This window comes from Haliaeetus leucocephalus, unplaced genomic scaffold, assembly GCF_000737465.1.
Source record: "Haliaeetus leucocephalus isolate CR32 unplaced genomic scaffold, Haliaeetus_leucocephalus-4.0 Scaffold317, whole genome shotgun sequence".
Taxonomy (NCBI): Eukaryota; Metazoa; Chordata; class Aves; order Accipitriformes; family Accipitridae; genus Haliaeetus; species Haliaeetus leucocephalus.
The window spans coordinates 725,792-739,657 of record NW_010972753.1 but is presented as its reverse complement, the minus strand read 5'-3'; the positions used below and the strand labels follow the sequence as shown (position 1 = coordinate 739,657).

Here is a 13,866-nt window from a genome sequence, read left to right as displayed (position 1 = left end):
CTGAGGTTTCCCTGCCCGCACCTTTTCTATGTATCCTGCAAATCTCAAGTCGTGTACAAAGGTGCAAAAAAATCAGCACAGAATAGGTGTGGAACCATGTTAAAGATACAGAGAAGATGAATGTGTAGTGCATCCTCTGTGGTGATTTTCTTTTGTGTATTACAAGTAAGCCTTGAAGAAAATCGATGTTTTCCCTGTAGGGAAACTGTTATGCTAATTCAGCATCAAGGAGGAGCCAAGAGTGAGGAAACTGGACATACAGCTGAAAACAATGCATAGAAAAAAGGTCAGCAATTCATTTGGGCTTTGGCCTGAGTACAGCTGATCTAACAGTGAAAATTATACAGCAGCATGCTGTGGTGGTGTGAGTCTCAGAGATTTAATAGCTTATCATTTGAAAAAAGAGCGTAAGAGTAGGAGAACTTCCTTCCTTCCTTCTAGCATCCAGGAATGAAGTTTTCAGGGATAAGATAAGATGGGGAATGTGATTCAGTTCTACTTGACTCCCCCAAACAAGCAATTAAAATTCTGTATTGATAATTTATTGCATACTTGGATACAAAAGGAAGGAATTATTGGCTGTGGAAGTTCAGTTCCCAAGAAAGAATTGCCCTGACATGAAATTCAAGGTCAAGATTCTGTGTCCCATCAGTTAGGTTTCCTTCTGTAGAGGTCCTCTGAGCTTTGAGAACTATCTTCTCCTAATTTACTTAGGGTATATGCACAGCTTCGTAGTTTCTGTCAGAATTATCATTGATTAAAATAAATTGCAAACATGCAGTCTTGCGGAACAGTTTGTTTCCTCTGTCATTCTGGAAAAATCAACGTTTGAGAGCACAGTGGATGCTACTGGACTGTAGGGTAGAGGAAAATAGATTTATGTGTGGAAAATGGGCTTGTGCTTTGGAGTTTCTTTAGATGTCAGATAAACATTGGTTTACTGGAGAAATGAAATTTCAAGGATTTTCGAAAGCAAAAAATGCTGAAAAAAATAATCTTCCCCCAAACCAATGTAATAGACAAAATCCATGGGAAAGTTGTTCTGTTTTGATGCAACATTTTGTTGCTATCCTTGATTTTTTTTAATTTATTTTTTATTTATTGGGGAAATTTTCTCTCTGTTTCCTCTCCCTCTACAGAATTCTAAGCAATGGTGCATAAAAAAAGTCCCAGATTTGGTGAAGGAAAGACTGACTGCAGAAGGGGCTTTTTAAAAAGTGCTAGAGTCAGGAAGCAAAATATACAGTCCTTCTGGCAATAGTCCTAGCATTAGTTGCACATAGTTTGAGATACATGCTTTGATCCATTCAGTTTGTTTGAATGTGGCACTGAGAATACAAACTAGAACTTCCCACTCTGGAAGAATAATTATGGCAAGTACAGAATATAAGGAGACAGACTTAATAGTTAATTTTTCTTTAGTTGATGGTATGCCTGAAGAAATTTGAATAACCCTGTTAATTGCTTTCGGGGAAAGTATTTAAAGGAAAGTCAGCTGGCTATTAAATCAAAAGGTTTATTATAGTATACTTAGGCCTCTGGGCCTGATGAAGTATTTTCAGACATTTAAATGTTTTTTGTTTTGTTTTGTTTTTTCATTAAATCCTGTAGCAGCTCAGAGTAAGCAGAGAATAATGTCTGGGCCATGGAGGAGTCATTAGCAAAAATTCTCCTCGATCTAAAGGGAGCAGGATTGCAATTTATTCTTGCCACAAGGAATTTTTATGTTGAAAAATCACTTTTTATTGTAATTGGCAGAAAGCGTCTTCAGAGTTTCAGTAGCTGTATAAATTAGACTGTATCTACTGTTTCAGGGCAATGAACGTTTAAGAAAACTAAATGGAAAGACTTTGGCACTTGGACTCATATTCTCCATTTTAGTAGCCCCAATGGATTGAAATGAGAGCCAAGACTCTAAAGTATGATTACATTATATGAATTTAATAATCTGAAGAAGTAGTATTGCAGCTTTCTATTTTTTATTTTCTTATTATTTTTACAATATATAAAAGTTTGTATGATACGGTCATTTAAGGATATATTTCTAAAAAAGCCTGAGGCAGCAGAAGTATTAAAAGAGTTTGCAAAAGGGCACAGAATGAAAGAGGAGTAGGAGCATCTTAAATACAGACAATAATTTTTCCTTTTGAGGGGAGAATAGTACAAAGGCAATGGGTAACCCAATAAATATTACTTTTAATATTTCCAATCATGAAATATGCCACCGTTACTATTGATATAATGAAAAATAGGACTTTTAAAATTTATTTATGAAAGTTAGTTTTTATGGAAATGTTACTATCTCAAGGGATGCATATTTGCAGTGGTTGAATTACAGTTAACTAAGCAGGTAATGAATTTGTTAGGTTCATAAAAATAAGACTTGAAAGCATTTTAATGATGACAGATGTATAGACAAATAAATCATGTAAATAGAGAAATCTTACATTCTGGGTGGCAAAGTATTGCACTGGTTTCTTGGCCTTGTAAATATGGACTTGCTATAAATATCTATATTAATTTTCTGTTGTTTCTTTCTTTAATAATTTCTCTATTCATGTGTCATGTCTGTCTTTTTGATTCTTATGCTGTTTTGTGGTGGTGTTATCCTTTTTGTTGTTTTATTTCGATTTGGAGTAGGTTGACAACCACAAAGCTTTTCTTCGGGTTCAAGTACCTCCTGAATATCACAGTGGTAATCTGATAGGCAAAGTATGTATCTCTTTAAATCTGCTTTCTATTGGATAGATACGCCATCTTATTACTATGTTTCTAGGCATTTAAAGATGTATAAGGATACTCTAAGAATAGTGTTTGGCAGGGTCTTCCCTTCAAAGTGATTGTAATCTTGGAGTACTCATTCCTTGCAAGCTAGATCCTGAGCATTTAGAATGCTTGTCTTGTGATAATCTCTCTTCAGTCTGTACATAAAAATACTGCATATATTCACCTTTGGAAGAGGAAGTATTTTTTTAAAGTTCATAGAATCCTAGTCACCTGTAGCGCAAGATGGATAGGAATGTGATATCACAGAAAAATACCGTGAAAACCTTAATTCTTAAGACAACAGTGGATTAAACTCCCTGAACAGTCAAAAGTTAGTGACTTCTTTGAGTGAATGCAGTTCATTTTCTGTTATCCTATGTGTTTTCCTTCTGCTTTGTAAGGTAGGGTAAGCACTCCTGACACTCTTGATGCTTGAGTAAGTGGCAAAATGAACTGCATGGCTTGAGTGAAATAATTAGGCTATTAGCTGTGCAGGCATAATTCCTTCTCTAAAAATGCAGAGATTTTACTCAACACTATTTATTTGGGAAAAAAAAAAAAAGCTCTTTAATTCTAGTGTAACATCTCTGTCACAAAGTGACAGTTGCACTGGAATAGCTAGCAGTACAGGCTTTTTTAATAAGCCTGTTTACATTATTAAGGTCAAGAGTTTACTCTTAACAGCATTAGCAAAACGTTTAGAGGAGTATTTTAAGCCAAAAAGCACTCTACATTTGGCTTGTCTTGCCTAGAGCCTAAAAATGGCCTATGTAGGCCTAACTCTTTCAAGCCTTCAGCAAAGGCATGGCTCTGTGCTTAATTCCTTTAACCATTTTTCTCTGAAGAATAGGTCCATCTCTCAACTTACTTGCAGTTATTTCCTTTTTTTTTTTTTTTCAATGTTCCTAAACTTTTGGCTCTTTTTGTGGTAGATTTTAAAGTGTTGTGATTGAATACAAAAGTTACATTGCTAGCATATTGGGCATACATTAGTTGCTGGAAGATTAGCTATTGAGAGCTGCTTTTTTTTTCCATCTGCTCAGTTTTTTGTATTTTTTAACTTAAAAATATCTCAAAATAAGACAATAAAAATAGCTTAACTACTAATCCTGAAATAAACCAACTCAGCATACAGTCTTTATAAACTATGAAGTTATAATTCTATTACAATTAAATGAGTCATGATTTTTAGATTATATATATTTGCAGCTAGAATTACTATATATGTTACTTCATACATACCTGTGCCATTTATTCATTATCTTAAAAAGCAGTAGTTGGTGTATGACAGGACAGTAATTTTCATAATTATTAGCTTTTGGTGTCAGAGACCAGCATCCTGAGTAGACAATCTGAAGAAGCAAGGATGGTATTTTTAGGCATTTCTAGCCCTTGGTAGTGTAAGAAAAGTAGATGGACAGAACTGGGTTTTGATGTAACGAAGATATGAAAGACTCTCTTAGGCCACAAACTCTGCAGGAAGGGGCTTTATAATTTATTGCCTGTAAATATTGGACAGAAGAAGCTAGAAAATTGAAGCTGGTTGCTTTTCAGAAAAGGTGATTTGCTCAAATATGTGCACGGTTCCTGATTTCTGCACGCAAAAATGTGTCTGTCATGGCTAAAAATGTAGTTTTAATTGCATGGATTTCACTATCCAAAAAGAGGCAAGAAATCTAAGTCAAATAGATGAGAAGTCAGCTGAATAAATATAGTGTTTCACACGTGTCATTTAATATTTTTCTGAAAATTGCTTTGCTTTTTCAGTAGATAACTGCAGGTCTCTTTGCATCACAAGATACATCATACTTGCCAATTGGATTTTTTTTTTTTTTCCATTGCAGGAAGAGCTAGTTCACTTTTACAGGTTTAAGAATAGAGTTTATACACAAGAAGCTTTTGCATTGCACTGAACTCAGTGTTTATTTCAATGAACCTGAGACTAAGTTGTTTTAATGTACTGGTAGTTTGGGTTGCAAGTTTTCTGATTTTTTTTTAGTAGGAAGTAAAGATAACTTTGCAACAGATAATGATATTGTTACAATATAGATACTGTACTGTAGGGGTTATGAGGAAGGAACGTGGCTTGATCTTTATCTGTTAGAAATAATTTAAAATTCTAAATCCTTACAGACTCAGATCAGCAACAGGATGTCACTGATACAGGTTCTTTTTCCATCTGTATTTTTAGTAACTGCATGCCCTATGTTGTTACTTCCTGTGAACAGTTTATTTCTCTTGTCTAGTTTATTAATGCATATAAAAATCTGCCATCTTCATATCCGTTCTTTCCATCACCTTAGCACTCTCCCATTGTTCAAGGTGACTTTAAATGGCTTTACTGCAGGCTTAGATGATATGAAAAAATTAAAGGTATGATTTTGCTCTACGTGTTTGATGCCTTGAAATCCCCAATGTGGTGGGTGCAGGGTATTTAGTGGTAGTTGATTGTGTTAGATGTATCATGCTGACCCATGCTTTAGTGCTTCTACCTAGTTATTCTGAAATGCAAAGTTTACTTTTCTTTTAAGCAGCAGAGAATTGTCATAGCTCCAAATGGGATACTGGTGCTTCTAATAGCTGTGGAAAACTTTGCATTTGTCTGGTTTTTGGGGTCTTGCTCAGGAGTTGAAGACTCTGAACTTGCTGGTCTTGGGCTCTGAAGGGCATGTCCTGTTTCCTCTCCCCTTTCAGCACCTTGATCATGTTTAAACACACACTGTGTGGCATAAGGATTTTTGGTTTATACCTCTAGAATTTTGTGTTAAAAATCTTACATATATTACAAAACATTTCAAAGTTTGGTTGGTTGGTTGGCTGGGTTGGTGTTTGATGGCTGCATGCAGCAGATGTTTTGTAGGCTCCTCTGGATTAACATCTCCATAAAGACCTTCCAATGCCTGTGTTTCTGTATTTATCTCTCTTTTTGTGGGGAGCTCTGCATCATATCCTTCCTAGCACAGAGTGATCCTAGAGAATGCAAGTATGTCTCTGACCCCCAAAATTTGGGAGCAGAAGGTTAGCTCGTGACTGTCAGACCCTATTAGGGTTTGTGCATCACATTAAAAAATTTAACAGTTTCATTGTATTGCTACTTAACAGATCTGGACCCTTATTCATCACCCTTGTTAATATTTATAACTCTTCTACAGAAAATTCCTTGAATTTAATGCTTGCAAATCTTGTGTTAAACAGTGCGCTAAAGCTTCATAGTGCACCAGCCCTAATCTATCTGTTTTTTCTGACAGTAAAAGATTCTGTGTATACACAAGCATATTTCCACTTTCTTTTGTTTTCTAAACTGTGCTTGTTTTTCTTTTAGGCCTCCAGTGGCAATTATTATTTTATTCCATACATCATCACACCTTCTGCTGACTACTTTTGCTGTGAAAGTGATGCCCAAAGAAGAGCTTCTGAGTATATGCAACCCAGCTGGGACAATATCCTGGGGCCACTTTGTGTCCCACTGGTGGACAAGTTTATCAGCCTTCTCAAGGATGTTCATGTTACATCATGGTAATTTTACAACACATATACCTCCAGAACCTTTGATAGTCTCTTTTTAATGTTATGAAAAAAGATGCGGAATCTCTAGTAGCATTGCTTTTTTTATTTTTTATCTTTCACTGCACTTAATATAGTGTTAAAAGAAGCTACTAACTTTACTGCTTTCTGTATTGATGTCCTGCAGCTGTTGCAGTTAACTAACCACGTTATGCTAGAAATTGATTTATGGTTTCTTTCTGAAATATCAGTAAGCAAAGGCAGTCCATGGCTAAGGTGAAGTGCTTAAGTATGAATTACAGTGCATAAGGTTGTAATAGGAGATGAGATCACAGCCTCTTCATAGAGCTCAAATCCAAAGACTGTCCTTTTCTGTCACCAAATAAGCATATATATATATGGCAGCAATGGGCAATCAAATATAACTTCTGTGGTTTGGTTTTTGTTGTTTGTTTTGTTTAATATTAGCCTTCTGAGATCACCAAATAAACATGATACTGTTCAGCCACTTCTACAAGGGACTGTTGGAATTTTGAGGACTGGGGCTGGAGGTGGAAGTCTCTCTTTCCCAGTTGCTCACCCTGTGCTCTGCAGCTAGTTTGGTTTTGTTTGTATTTCTGGAAAACACTGGGAGAGATATGCTTCTAGGTTTTCTTTTCCCTGGTGTCTGAAGCATGAGGTAGCACCGAGGGCCCTCGGATTTCTTTCTCTTTCCCCACTGCCATCCCACCCAAGTGAAAGGCTCACCTGAAAAACTCCTTTTCTCACCCTTAGGATCCCATAGATGACCCTGCTGACACAGACTTTGTCTCTTACACCTCCTTGCATGGCAGGTCTGCTGTTCTTTGGCACCTTGCTGGGCAGCAGCTGGAATATTGCTGGCCTGAAGAAGCACAGGCTGCCTCCGGCTTCTCCAAAACAGTGCTAGAGGGGAGGCTACATGCAGGCAACACAGGCACACTTTGAGGAAAGGGACAATAGGAGGAGCAGAAGCTCTGTGAAGTTGGTCGGCATATGGGAGAGAAGTGGTCAGTGGTGTGGACTCATGAAACTGGTAGCACAGTTGGTCCTGGTAGTAGTAAATTTTGGTACTGCTTAGCGTTTGTGTTATTGTGAAAAGGTGCTCTGGGCGCCAGCTGTCCAAAGCTACCCATACACTGTGTCTCTGACATTTATGACCAGGGTCGTGAGTGATTTTGGTTTGGTAATGGTGTTGTGAAGTCCCGCAGTAAAGCTTCACTTCTCTCACCCATTTTCAGGCTGAAGTGCCTGAAAGAGGCTTTTGTACAGCTGCCGAATTGGATGCTGTTGTGGTAGATTCCTGTGAAGAGGAAGATGTAGCTAGATGATCCTTCATTCCTGCCAAAAGCTTGAATAAGTTTGAAGAGGTTAAGTGCTGGGTCATTCTTGAAAGTGAGACTCTCATTCCTAAATCATTTGGATACTTTTGAAATACATTACCCAGTATCCCCCTGTGGTTTGGTTAGCACAGGAAGGACTAATTATCATTAGCCTGGTTGAAGGCAATGCTGGATAGAAACCTGAGATTGGAAATCCATGGTGAATTAGGCCTAACCTCCACTGACATCAGAACAGCTATTATAAGCTTTCCAATAGCGCTTACTGTGACCTTGCTGCTTTGCATTATAAACATCTTGCACGTTATTTGTAAGATATAACGTGTATTAGACAGAGAACTTGGGGGGTTTTGCTATGTGTAGGGCTTATGCTAAGCAAAGTTGAATACTTTGCAATACCCATTTGTAAACAAAAAAAAGCATTGTATGCACTTGAGTATCTGTCAGGTGACATCTGCTAACTTCCAAACTATAGACTCCACAAGCTGCTCTGCATAAAGTTATCTCCAAGTAGCCTGTCCAGGTCATTTATAACTGTCGTACTGATAATGTATATGTGATTTTGTATTGTACAAAAGCTCTGGTGTTGTGTTGTGCACTGATTTTAGTGTAAATAAGATGCTCTTACCAGGGGCTTTTACATAGATCCTGCCCACATTATGTATTATGTTCACCAAACAGAAAGCAACAGCTTTTGGTGGCCTGTGTTTGGTTTAGTTTCTTTTTTTTGAAAGCCTCTTTCCTCCTTTTGTGATAAAATCATGTACCTCCTCTTTACATCACACTGGTCTTTCCTCTCTGTGTCGCTGTTATCCAGGTTGCTGCCTTCTTTAGGATACAAATTACCACATCTGTCACGGTCAGTAATGCGGCAAAGAAATGCCCCAGTTTTACTGCGTTGATAAAGTTATCTCACAATCCTGGTTATAAACATATCGATACATAGCCCCACAGTCTGAGGTGGGGCAAGGTATAATATTTATAACGAGTTAATGAAAAATGTGGAACCATTTGATGTGCACCTCATTCTGAGGAAATGGTACTTTTTATTAGAAATTAAGCTTTTTATTAGAAATATAACCATGCTTCATAAGAAATATCCAACAGCCTTCTTCCCATATGTCTATCTTCTATTTCTTTAGTGCCTATTACAAAGAAACACTGCTAAATGATATTAGAAAAGCTAGAGAGAAGTATCAAGGAGATGAACTGGCTAAGGAGCTGGCCAGGATTAAGCTTCGTATGGATAATACTGAAGTGCTGACTTCTGACATTGTCATAAACCTGCTTCTTTCTTACAGAGATATTCAGGTATGTTCCTAAAGACTAAGGAAGATTATTTTACCATGATATTTTGGCTCTTGTTTGTTCTTCTATACTTCATTGTTTGTTAAACAGTGATTCAAAGCTGACACCAAGTTGTTACATTGGTTAACAGTTTGACTTGTCTGTTGGGTCACGTAAGGGGCTTTAGACTCTTATTTATTTTGCCTCTGAACAAGAGAGACAGATTAGGTGACTACCTAAGGTCTCTTCCTTTGTTTTTAGTCATCTTTAACCTCCTTAAAAAAAAAAAAAAGAAAAGAAAAAATTTCCTACTGAAGCAAGATGTTTGCTTTTTCCTTCCTTCCCTCCCTTTCCTCCCTTGCCCCCAAAGTCAGATATATTTAGAAATTGCAATTGTTGTGACCATTGTATTGGCCAGAGGTGCCCAAGTTGAGAACTATCATTCAAAAAAACATTAATTTGTTTTTAAAATATAAATGCACCTTTTTATTTTTATTTTATTTTTTAAATGAGTTCTGCTTTTGCTAAAACACAGCCTGCTTACTGTATTTCCAACCTGATAGTCTGTGTGCTTGACATCCCTTTTAAAATATATTTCCAACAATTCTATGGAAATTTTTTTCTATCAGGAGCTAAGTTGGTTATTTCATAAGTATAAATGGGTTGTGAGAGCAGTGGGTAACCACATCATCCTGCAGTACCCAACTTTCTATTCTGAGAGATGTATTTTCCTGCACCACTTTATCCAACTTGATTTTGATTGGCTCTGGTGATCATTTGCATTCTTCTGAAAGGTCTTCTCGCTTGAGAAATGTAATCATCTCAAAACATGTTTTGAACAAAGTAATTAAGTAATGTGAGGCCATTTGTGGTGTCAGTAAACCAACCTCTTCAGCAATGTATATGTGGGTGACCCCTGAGAAACAAAAATGAATGCACAACCAGCTGCTATACTGCAGAATGAACTGTGCTCAAGTCTGCAATGACCTGATGAAGTGTCATTCATCAGAAGTCCTTAATGAGGCCTGAAAGAGCCAGACTCATCACCTCTTATTCCTGGTGCTGGGAGAGTGATCGATCAAACTGGCCAGAGGGGTTCAGTAATTTGGGCGGTGGCATTGAGGTGAGGAAGAGGCAAGTACTGACATGGGTAGACAAAATCCCTGTTTAATTCCTTACATGGAGTTTGTGGCTTTTTCACTGATTCTTCTAGGAACAGTCACCTGAGATACTCTCTAGCAGTCATGATACATTTTAGCTTAGTGATGCTTTCCTCTGCTTTCAGTTTCTTTATTTTCTTTCTCTTCTTTTTTTTTTTTTTTTTTTTTTTTTTTTTTTTTTTTTTTTTTTTTTTTTTTTTTAAAATCATACTAGGACTATGATGCTATGGTGAAGCTGGTAGAAACACTAGAAATGCTTCCTACCTGTGATCTGGCTGATCAACACAACATTAAATTTCATTATGCTTTTGCATTGAATCGGTAAGAATGACTGATTGAGGTCGTCTCATTTTATTGCTGTTCCATATGGGCTTATATATGAATTTATGGTGCAGATAATGTCAGATTCTTTTCCCTTTCTGCACGCACCGATATTCACCACAGTCATCTTTCCTTAATCCCATACTTCCTGTGCACGGGGGAAGCTTGTAACTTTTGAAATGGTTGTTTTCCAACAACCATCATTTTGTCAATGACCTGATGAGGGTGGATCTGTTCCAAAGGCCATCCGAGTAATTGCAAAAGACTCCAATGATACCAATGGGTTCTTGGTCCAGCTGAGATTGTTTATTCTGAATGCCTTGAAAAGTTTAGCATAATAGAGTTATGGGTGAGTTATTAAAGTAATAGGTAACAAGCACTGCTTGATCCATGAATACACATTCATGATACAGCTTCTTTGAAAGGCTGAAAGGTGATCCGGACCTACAGGCACATTACTAGATTATTAAGCACAGAAATATTATTGAACTCTTCTAGTTAGCTACAGATTTCTGTAGTGCCTATGTATAATAGTAACTTCATTTCTAAAGAATTTATATTAAGATTGTATTGTAGAAAATAGATCTTACGCAAATGAAATCACATGTAATAATAAATGTAACTGGTTAGATGCAATCCACGTGCTATTAAAAATTGCCACCTGCAATCTAACTAAAAACTAGCACAGGGCAGCATCAGGATGGCATACATCAAAGGGATTAAGAACTTAATAATAGATCTAGAAAAACAGTTCCTTTGGCATTTTATGGAAAGTGGTAATAAATCTGGTGCCATTTGACAGTTTCATCAGACTTAGGAGTAAATGCAAAATCATTGCTCAGAAAAATGTTGGATATCACTGTGTCAGTTCTGTGTCAAAGAGCAGTCTTCTCACAGCATTTTATAGACTGTGATCAATACAGAAAAAAAAATTCTCATGCAACCATGTGCAAGTTCATAAATATAGGAACAAAGAATGCAGTATACACCAACAGGAAAGTTCTTGGAAAACAGTGATTTTTGAAAAGGATCTGGTGTTTTGTTAATAGGCTGAGTGATCATCTGAGTAATGCAGTGGCAAGTAGCATGAAGTGATCTTTGAAAGAATGTAGTAGTGAGTAATACAGAGTATATAGAGTATACAGCATAAGTGTGACTGATACCACAAATAATTCTAATGTCCATGCTTTTATGAACAGCTAGCTATAGTGATGTTTTTTGAAGGCTGGAATTAAACCTATTTAAAATGCCTCGGAGTTCTGAGAAGTGAATTGATTGCAATGAGAATTACTTCTGTGGGAAAAAATGTACCAGGTGCCAGACAATGCCCAAATCTCTCACAGAAAAAGATAACTAGAGCCATATTTGGAATCTTAACCCAAATTTAGATCATGACAAAGCCTTTTTAATAATAATAAGGATAAATTATTAATATTTAGATCTTGATACCAAATATATGAATATGGTTACTACATATAATTCAGCTTATGTAGGGTTTTTGTTTTTAAGATTGGACGTGAAGAGAGGGTATCTTGATTCTCCACTCCTGATATCACAGACCATTAAATCTTAGCTGATTAACCATCTACTGAGTCTGTTGTTTCACTGAAGTGTATCTTTCAAAAGACCAAAATTTTGATCTGAATATATGAAGACAGAATCCATTTACATAATTTTCAGTTTGCTCTGGTAGTTATCACACCCAGGGAAAGGTAATTTTCTTATTAGGCTGCTTAAAAATAAAAGGAAAAAATGCACTTTCAGTATAAAATTTTTAATATACCACACAAGGCAATATTTCAAAGTAGAAGCCAGAGTTTTGACATTTCTTTAATTAAATTATGTAAATTCTAAACCATGTTCTTGGCTGCATAATTATTGTTATTATTGAATATTATTGTTACTATTGAATGATACATTTTTCCACCTTTTTTCCCCAAACCCCTAAAACTTGCAGACTTGATCTTATAAAGCTTCTGAAATTCAAGCCTCCTTAAGATATCATACTGAGAAGTGGTTTCAACAAAAAGGATTTGGCCCTATTTTTCAGAATTTTGTCCAACTTTTTATTATTTCAGGAATTTAACTCAAGATGTTTAGATTTGCCAGTAAGAATAATGCTAGGGTCATGCCCTGTCCTTAGGAAAATACCCTTATACGATCAGTTTTTAAAACTTTTTCATTTAGATGTGCATAATAAAATTGGCAAGCTCCTTTACTCTTTCTGTCTTCAAATTCTTTGTATGTTGAGTAGCATGTGAACCTCATGCCATTAAATCTTCTGTTTTGGCAATGCCAATAGTGCCCTGGTAAGACAAGACAAAATGAATGGCTCATGAACTTTCTTTCCCCATTAACAGGCTTCGTTAAATTGATCACTAGCCTGAACCAGCATGACTATCCTTGTGTTCTTCTGGGAACAATTTAAACATTCTTATGGAAAGTTTTTTTCAGAAATAAATGACCACTTTTCCATCAGTAAGAATGCAGAATTTAGCTTCTACAGGTGTTTTTGCCTTCAAGAAACAAAATGATGAAAAAAAGTCAAAAGTTAAGACTTGAACATTTTCAGAACAAGTCCACTTAGTTTAAAATGACCCCTAAAGTGTTGCTGTTAGCATCCTACTTCCATGGGATTTTTTAATCACTTATTTTTTCTATTTTAAAAACAAATTCTTTTTAGCAAGTTCTATCAGAATCTGTTTATAAAAAAAGTGTTTTCACTTAATATGCTATTAATTTCAGCATACCGAACAGTATTAACATTGCTCAGTACAACTGATTGAGCCTACCAGGAAGAAAATACATCATAAGCAAAACAGAATTAGCAGCTGTAAGAATATCTGACCCTGCAGAAGTTAATGTTTGCTTAATCACATTACGAAGGTGTACCAGAACTGTGATCGTAATCAACAGAAAAAGTCTTTCACTTATTTCCTCTTGGAGTCTGTAACTGGGTTCTGCTGTCAATTAATTTCCCGTAGCATTTTCAAGTCGGTGTTATTGGAGTGCTGCACAGAGCTAGCGACGTGGCAGGCAAGCGGCAGAGGATGGCTTCTGGGGGCTTTGCTGGTGCGTCAGGTGGACACAAACCCAGTCTGAACTGCAGTTGTGTGCGGTTCTGGGTCCAAGTTAACCAGCTGTGCTAAGGAAAGGGATGGCGATGTTTTACTTTGGACTCGGCTCCATTCCAGCCTAGCTGCATGTCTTCTGGGTCAGAGCCAGCCGGGGTCTGACCTCACTTGGATCATGAGCAAAGCAAGCCCGGGCCTGCCTGCAGAGTACTGTGCAGAAGTGTGCTAAAGCAATTCCTGTTATTGTACACAGGGGAGGCAGGCATTTTCATGCTGATTTCTGGTACCCTGATTCACATAGCGGGTTTTTAAGCACAGCCCCTCTCCAAGATCCTGTCTTCCTCCCTGGTTTCCATTTCAGAGCAGACCATTGAGAGCATCTTAGATCTGTCATGT

General features: G+C 36.9%; 1 protein-coding gene across 1 annotated transcript in view; it reads left to right on the top strand.

Annotated features, from left to right (window-relative positions):
- MAP3K15 (mitogen-activated protein kinase kinase kinase 15) overlaps window positions 1–13,866 on the top strand; it is an 86,572-nt gene that overhangs the window by 27,994 nt on the left and 44,712 nt on the right. The window contains exons 5-7 of the mRNA XM_010571262.1: window positions 6,089–6,282; window positions 8,771–8,939; window positions 10,290–10,396. Of these exons, the coding sequence (XP_010569564.1) occupies window positions 6,089–6,282; window positions 8,771–8,939; window positions 10,290–10,396 (470 nt within the window). The remainder of the gene's footprint in view (window positions 1–6,088; window positions 6,283–8,770; window positions 8,940–10,289; window positions 10,397–13,866) is intronic.